The following is an 8,849-nucleotide window of genomic DNA, read 5'->3' on the forward strand; positions in this document are numbered from 1 at the left end:
ATGACGTGTGAACCCATCTTCAAGTTATTAAAAAAGAATTCCTCCAAGAAATGGAATGAAGAATGTCAGGAAGCGTTTGAAAAAGTCAAGCAATGTTTGTCTTTACCTCCTGTCTTATCCCCAGTCATTCCTGGTCAACCGTTGTTGATGTATTTGTCCATCACGGATACATCAATGGGTTGTATGCTTGCTCAGCAAGAGACAGGGTCTAAGAAAGAAAAGCCCATTTACTACATCAGTAAGAAAATGTTGGAATATGAAATCAAGTACACTGTCTTGGAAAAGACGTGTTTAGCATTGGTCTGGGCGACTCAAAGGCTTAGACATCATCTTCTGTCGAACAAGATATTTTTGCTCTCACGGATGGATCCGTTGAAGTATTTGTTCGAAAAATCCGCTCTTACTGGAAGAACAGCCAGATGGTTGCTATTATTGTCTGAGTTTGACATCACTTATGTCACTCAAAAATCAATTAAGGGACGGGTCATCGCTGAGCAGCTGGCTGATGCTCCTGTTGAAGAGAATGCTTTTCTGAAAGCTGATTTTCCTGATGAAGAGATTATGGACATTGAAGAAGAAACTCCGAGTTCCAAGTGGCTTATGTATTTTGACGGAGCTGTCAATAATCACGGTCAAGGAATAGGGGCTGTTTTGGTATCTCCAAAGAAGGAGTACATTCCATTATCCATCAAGTTGCAATTTGAGTGCACCAATAACATGGCAGAATATGAAGCATGCATCGCAGGACTTGAGGCAGCTTTGGCTTTGCAAATTCAAGACATCGATGTATTTGGAGATTCAATCCTGATCATTTGTCAAATAAATGGGGATTGGAAGACAAAAGAGGCGAGGTTGATCTCATATCACACTTATCTCGAATCTCTGGTCAAAAAGTTCAGAAATGTCACCTTCACTCATCTGTCGAGAACAAGGAATCACTTTGCTGATGCTCTAGCCACTCTAGCTTCAATGTTGGACATTTCTGCAACGATGGAGGTTCAGCCTTTAGCTGTGAGGTTGCAATGAGCTCCAGCACATGTGAATGCCATTGAAATATCTGCCAGGTGTCCAGATGGTAAACCATGGTATACAGATATCAGAAATTTCATTTCAGGCAAGGGGCATCCGCCTGAAGCTTCCAGCAAAGAAAGGAAAACTCTTCAGAAGTTCGCTACTAACTTCATCATTTGTGGTGAAGAGTTGTACAGAAGGTCATTTGACGGTATTCAGCTTCTGTGTGTTGATGAAGATCAGGCTGCAGAGCTCATAGAGCAAACACATGAAGGTGTTTGTGGTCCTCACATGAACGGTAAAATGTTGTCAAGAAAAATCCTTAGACTTGGTTTCTATTGGCCCTCAATGGAAACAGATTGTTTCGCATTCGTGAAGAAATGTCATAAATGCCAAGTTTATGCGAATCTTATTCATGTGCCTCCGTCAGAGCTGCATTCTATGACCTCGTCGTGGCCATTCTCAGTATGAGGGATTGACATCATTGGCAAAGTCTATCCTAAATCATCAAGTGGACACGAGTACATCTTGGTGGCTATTGATTATTTCACTAAATGGATAGAAGCTGCTTCATTTGCTTCCATAACTTCCAATACAGTTGCGAAGTTCATCCGTGCGAATATCATTTGCAGATATGGAGTACCTCATGAACTGATTTCTGACAATGGATCTCATTTCAAGAAAGAGGTAGTGCACCTGTGCGAAGAGTTTAAAATCAAGCATCATAAGTCATCTCCTTACAGACCGCAGACCAACGGGGCTGTAGAGGCAGCGGATAAGAATATCAAGGTCATAATCAGTAAGATGACCGAGACTTATAAGGACTGGTCGAACAAGCTTCCTTTTGCTTTATGGGCTTACAGGACATCGATCAGATCCTCTACAGGTGTAACTCCATACTCTCTAGTGTATGGAATGGAAGCAGTCCTCCCTGTTGAAGTGAGAATCCCGTCCCTAAGAGTTATGATGGAAGCGAATATGTCAGAGTCTGAGTGGGCAAGAGCCAGACATCAAGAATTACAGATGATTGATGAAAAGAGGTTGAGAGCCTTATATCACATCCAAGGGTATCAGAGAAGAATCGAAAGGGCATTCAACAAGAAAGTCAAGGTCCGAGAGCTGAAGCCAGGAGATCTCGTCTTAAAGTCTTACCGAGCACCGGTGTTTGATCCCAGAGGGAAGTTCAGACCAAATTGGTCTGGTCCTTATATTGTTGATGAAGTCCTGCCCGGAAAAGCCGTAAGACTCCTCAATGAAAATGGAGAAAAATTAACAGAACCTACAAACCTGGACCAACTAAAGAAGTATTATGCTTAAATACACCAGGAGGTCGTCTTTGATCGATCAGAGCTTAAAAGCCAACAACCTCAAAGTCAAAAATCATTTGCAAACACTTTGAGCCTAAAAACAAAAACATTCTTTCTTTGATAAACTTAAACCAGGGGCATCTTTTATGACTTGCGTCATAAAAGATATTGAACCTGAACTACGTCATGACCTGATCCCTCTTTACAGGGTACGTAGGTAGCCTGATCAATTCGGGTTCGGTCAAATCCTTCAAACCTTTCAAATCCTTAAAAAAAAGGAAAGAAAGAACAAAATAAATAATTTTTGAAACCCAAATGGGCGAACTACGCGGACCTGATTCCCATTTCTTTGGGGATACGTAGGCAGTCTGGAGGGCCAGATTCGGTCAAATACATGAAAACTTACCAAATGTTAACCTGTTTGAACCCAAGCCTACCTAAAAGTCCTTCTGGTGTACTTAGGCCCAGGTTTGTAGAGAAACAGAAAGAAAATAAAAAAATAATGGAGTCTTAGACCCGCTAGACTGAAAACCCGCAAGGGCGGTCTAGGCAAAAGTTAGGGTCATTCGCCCGCTAAGCTGAAAACCTGAAAGGGCGGCTTAGGCAAAAATTAAGGCATACGGTCCGCCAAATCGAAAACCTGAAAAGGCAATTTGGTCATGGCAGTGACTTCATAAAGGACAGAACCTCTGAAAGCCAGCAAGACTTTCATTTCTTCGGCGGCACGGCATTGACCCGGCGTGCGTAGGCTTTTCGAGCAACAGATGATGTACCCCCGGCGGCCGGTCCGCCCATAATTGTGTTGATGACCCCCTTGAGCTGGGATCAGCGCACCTCCGGCTGTGGACTTGATGGTGGGGGAGATCGATTCCGAGTAGGGGGCGGCTGTGACCGTCGAGGGCTCTGGCCCTGAAGACTCATCTCCCTGTGCTCTCTTCTGTGGCCATCATCTTTGACATATTTTTTCAAGTATCCTTGACCGATCAGCAGCTCGATTTCTTCCTTGAGCTTACAACACTCATCTGTGTCATGCCCGTGGTCCCTGTGGAACCGACAATACTTCGACTTGTCTCTCTTGTTTCCCTTGGAGATCATCCTGGTCGGTCACCTTACGAATTCTTCTCCTCTGATCGCAGCCAGTATGTATCTCCGGGAAGTGTTGAGAGGGGTAAAGTTTTCTTCCCTCCTCTGGGGGGACCTCTCTCTTCGGGAGGCCTTATCGTCCCTACACTGCTTGGTAGGGTTCTTCTCTTCAGAGGTTCTCCTCCGATTCGAGTCTAAGGCTGCCAGAGTCTCTTCCACGACGATGTATTCCTCGGCTCCGGCAATCAGATCCGCCAGTGAGTACGGGTTTTGGCGAGCAACTGATCGGCGGAAATCGTTGGATCTGGCGCCTGCGAGGAGCTCGTTCATGGCGGCTGAAGGATCCAAATTTGGCACTTGGAGAGCCTCCCTGTTGAAACGGCTGACGAATGTTCTCAGACGTTCATTATCCTCCTACCGTAAGGCCATTAGGGATGCTGTTGTTTTCCTCGGCCTCAGGCTGCTCATGAAATGGCGGATCAGATCGTCCTCAAAGTTGCTGATGGAGTTCGGCTTGATCCTTGAATACCAGTCCCGGGTTGCACCGGTCAGCGTGGTCAGGAATGCTCTGCAGAGGAACCCGTCAGCGGCGCCGTGGAGGAGCATCATAGTCCTTAACGTCTCCAGGTGGTCTACAGGGTCGATGGTTCCGTCATATTGAGGAATCGTCGGCATTTTGAACCCTCTGGGTGCCGGCGCGTTCATAACATTGTCGGTGAATGGTGGTCTGCTTGAGAACGTCTTTGCAGCGGGCCGGCCTTGATCCTTTGCCAGCTCTTCTATACGGTGGTCTATCTCTTTTATCCTCCGTAGCATTGGATTAGCCCTCTGGTCTGCTCGGCCCACTGATCTGTCATTCTCTACTGAAGAGCTCAGAGCAGAACCGAAATGGCTTTCCGGACTCCTTCGACGATGCCGGGATCTTTCCCGCGGCGCACGGTCTTCCTTGGCTTAGTGCTTTTGCGCGGAGCGAGATCGTGACCTCCGGCGGTGTTGAGGCTCTGTATGGGCATGTCTGGTTCTGGAACGATGGACTCGCCTTGTGAAGTGGTGGGTCCGGTCTCCACTGAGGCGCGCTGGCTCTCCCCTGTGGGCACTCGATCTTTCCTGTACAGGTCGTGGGGCCTCTGGGGGATGCTGGGGAGGCGCTTGGATCAGATGTTGGTATTGACTGACAAGAGCAGTCATCTGTTGAAAGAGAGCTTGAACTTGATCCGGAGTGGGAGTGGGATTGAGGTGTTCCGAATGGGCCAGACTCTGCTCTGCTGTTGCAGAGGGAGCTACTACCTGCGAGGCGATTCGGTCTCTTTGAACACCGCGAGGTACTACAGCTCGGGTAGTTTGGGCAGTTGGTACCCGAACACTCTTTCGCCCTGCCATTTTGTATAGAGGATTTGAACAGCTTTTAGTTCAGAGTCCCACGGACGGCGCCAATCTGTTAGGCCTAAAATTGGTAACAGATACGGCAGTGACGTGTGAGCTGGGCTAGCAGACCTGAGGAGCTGAAGTGAAGGCATTGAATCCTGCACAAGAGCGCACGAGGTCAGAAGACCAACCCGGAGTTGTTGCTCTGGACGGGCCCTTCGACACTCAAGTAAGTATGAGCAGAAGTGCAGAGCCAAAACTTTTAGAATGGTAGTTTTTGAAGTTATTGCCCTTTGCTTTGAGCCTTGAGAGGTCTTTAATAGAGGGAGGCCTGGGGTGGTTGGATTACCTACCCCAGGACAGGTGTCCGTGGTAGGTCCTTTAAGGGCCATGTGTCGACAGCCAATTGGTCGTTGCTTTCCATACCTCATCAAACCCCGTCACTCGTTCCATCATATCTCCTTCCTTTTTTCACTTGCAGGAGTTCTCAAAGGAAAGAAAACCCATGTGTAAATGAAGAAATGTGTAGAAAGCAAAAAATAAAAAAACATGTGTAAAACTGAAAAAAAAAAAACCCATGTGAAAACCCCATCATCTCCTTCCTCTACCATGAAAACCCCAAACTAAAAAAACGCTAGTAAATCTACTTGGAGGTCTTGAGCAATATGAAGCAGTTCCTCCCTGTGGAACGATCAGATGGAAGAGACGAGAGGTGTTGATGGCTTCGAAGAGAAGTGGTAAGGATGACCCTTACGTCCCCGATCTTTCTTTGACGGGATTTCTCCACCCCCGAACAACTGAATTAAATGTTGACCAAAGCATAAAAACAAATTTAGGGAAAAACTCATAAAAAACTTTCTAAGAAAATTCTTTTCCACAATTTACTTTGTCATAGATCCAAACAAGCGCTTAGGAATGATTGTAAAACTTAGATTTTTCCGGGTACTAAGGGCGTGTCAATGAACACACATAGTTTGATTGATCCAAATGGTCTTGTTGGGGTTCCACTCAAAAGCAAATAGTCCCACATCTGATAAGTGAAATTGATGGGGATGGGTTATAAGGGAATGGGCACCCTCCCTCTAACGACTAGTTTTTAGGAGTGAGTTCTACCCGGTTAAAATTCCCGCAATAGGTCTAAACTAGATTTTTCTGGCGACTATAGGGGAGAGGACGGTATCCCAGATCCAATTGGAGGGTGTGTGGGACCCGATCCCGCGAGAGGGGTGGTGGCGCGAGCCGCCACGCACTATCCCTTGGTCTCTCGTACCCACGCGATTGGCGTGTGCCTTTCATTATTGATTTTAATTCGTCTTTTATGTGAACTTGGGATCACTAAGGCAATCCGAATTCCACACAAAAGAGACTGACAGAGTCGCCACCTAGATGTGTGATCTAGGACCCATAATTAACCAGAAATCTAGACTCGCTACCTGGTTACAAGAATGGAAGGTATGGGGATTTATCCACCACATGCACCATTCCTGCCCGATAATCGGTCTTCAATTCCAAAAGTTAACTCTTTTTAAATTCATTTTTAATGGCTCATTCAACTCTCTTGTTAATGTGCTATCTATGTGACATGCATCCTATGATCTAATTTCAATGTGAATCCTAAATGTGTATCTTGATTTCTTAATTGGTTTGGATTCAATCTAAGTGAAAGTTCTCCTAAAATTCTAATTTCATGGAAAATCCTAAGTGATTTGATTGTTTCAACAGTTTTAAAAGTGATTAGCCCGAGTCCTCAGATGGTCTGGTATTCATCCAAAGAAGCCTACGTATCCCCGCCTCCACGAGAATCAAGGCAACGTAGTTCTTCGCGCCTATTCTAAGCTAGGATGCCTAAGACACCTAGACTTCTATCCTAGACTCGATCTAAAAGACCGAACCGGTTATTAAAGTTTCTTGTACGATTATTTAAATTTCAGTGAATTGTGGATTTTATGACACCCTATATGCCCTAACTAAATGCAGATTAGCCCTAAGCTAATGCAGGTGGTTCTTACAACCTATGTGTGACTAGGCTGTATTTCCTAAGGAAAACCAAGGGTGGACTAGCGTATCCTACTCTAGTCATCACTCGGCGATATGGATCGCCGACTGACCGGACGGAGGCGCTCCTATAACTCTAGGACAGACCCCTAACTCTAAAAACAAGCACACAACAAACAAACAATCAAACAACCTATCAAAAGAAAAATCCTAACTCTAAAACTCTCTATCTAGGAGAAACTCCTAACTCTAGAGGAAGATCTTTTGAAAATAAGATTTTAAAGGTTTTTGAAGAAAGTTTTTGATATTATTTACAAAAAAGGTTTGGCTGGACTTGGGATGTAAATCCCAAGCTGCACTACGTACCTCGGAAGAGGATCAAGCCAACGTAGTTCGAAAACGAACTCTCAAACTACGCTTCTAAAAGAAACACTCACACTTCAGATTTTTTAAGGTTTTTTTATATTTTCAAATGTTTTTGATATTTTTAAAGTTTTCAAATGTTTTTGAGTTTTAAATTTCTAATGTTTTTGGATTTTAAAGCTTTTCCAATGCTCAGGACCTTTAGATGTTGTAGACACCCCATTTTGCTCTACCTTAATCGATAAAGAAATTAGGGTTTGTTTTCCGTCGGTTTTCCAATGTCTTTCTTTCCCGCATCCGTTTGTTACATTTCTAAATATTTTTGGTCATTTCCGTCGTGTTTCGCATTTTCCCGCTAAATGTTGAGAAGGATTATTCAGAAAAATCTAAACTAGGGAGAATTTGTACCCGTTTGTGTGGGACCCGCTGATGTGGGACCCGCTTGTGTAGGACCCGCTGATGTGGGACCCGCTTGTGCGGAACCCCCAAAGTGGGACTCACCATTAGCATGACTTAACTTTCTCTACCATTTCCACTAACTTTATTTTTCCCTTTTAAAATAACACCATTATCTCCATTACCATTATATATTCCATGATTCCCACCACCATTCCCACCATTCCATTATATATTCCATTATTCCCACCACCATTCCCACCATCCCATTATATATTCCATTATTTCCATCACCATTCCCACCATTCTCATTATCTATTCCATTATTCCCACCACCATTCCCACTATTCCATTATCTATTCCATTATTCCCACCACCATTCCCACTATTCCATTATATATTCCATTATTCCCACCATCATTCCCACCATTACCATTATATATTCTCCACCATACCCACCATTCTCATTTTTTATTTTCCACCTCTCCATCTTCTCCCACTAAGTTTTTCACTATATAAAGAGAGGAGAGGAAGAGGGGATGAGAGAAGAAAAGAGGACCAAGGTGGCTCATCTCATAAAAATCCTTCTTCCAATCACTTCCTCTATCAACAGTGAGGGAAACAAAAAAATAAAAGAAAATAAAACAAAGAAAAAGAGAAAGAAAGCGGAAGCGGATCAAGCGGCGGTGCGATTTTCGAATTTTTCGGCTCTCGGATTCGGCGAGGATTTCGATCACAGGTAGGTACTTAATTTTTAGATTTTTCTAGAATTATTTGGTATATTTGCATGATTTTTAGTATTTAATTGGATTTAGTTGAAAATTAAATATGTATGCTCAAAATCATGATCTCCATGAGTGTTTCGAAAATAAAATATATACTAAATGAATTCCAAAATTAATGAAATTTCGTGGGAAACTAATATGATACCAGTACATTCTACAATGAAATTTTGAGAATTTTGAGAATTTGTTTGGTATATTATTTTATGCTTTCTTTGAAATTTACCAGCTTTTGGAGGAATTGTTACTGACATCAGATCACAACTAAAATTCTTAAAATTTTTACAGTAGTCTTCAATCTCACATTTCTAGTTACTGTAAAAGTTTCAAGTGATTTGGATCTGTTTTCATATGGGATGTAGGGTTAATTCATAATCTGGTCTGAAAATTAAAAAATCTGAAACTGATAGTAAATGGTTTCCAATATTCATGAAAATTTCTCAGTATGTTATTTTTACTTATATCTTATTAATGTAGAAATTTCATTGAATTTAGATTCATATTTCTAGTGGTTTCTGTGTTATTTGTGCAATCTGGTCAATCAATT

General features: G+C 43.1%; 1 protein-coding gene across 1 annotated transcript; it reads right to left on the minus strand.

Moving 5' to 3' along the window:
- Positions 1–3,422: 3,422 nt before the first annotated feature.
- Positions 3,423–4,217, minus strand: LOC143888723 (uncharacterized). Its single transcript, XM_077393145.1, has 2 exons — positions 3,820–4,217; positions 3,423–3,771 (listed from the first exon to the last, which is right to left on the minus strand). The coding sequence occupies exons 1-2, from the start codon at positions 4,215–4,217 to the stop codon at positions 3,423–3,425; spliced, it is 747 nt and encodes a 248-aa protein (XP_077249260.1).
- Positions 4,218–8,849: the final 4,632 nt, after the last annotated feature.

This window comes from Tasmannia lanceolata, unplaced genomic scaffold (genome assembly GCF_043159265.1).
Source record: "Tasmannia lanceolata isolate RefF3 unplaced genomic scaffold, GAP_Taslan_0.1 ptg000012l, whole genome shotgun sequence".
NCBI classification, from domain to species: Eukaryota; Viridiplantae; Streptophyta; class Magnoliopsida; order Canellales; family Winteraceae; genus Tasmannia; species Tasmannia lanceolata.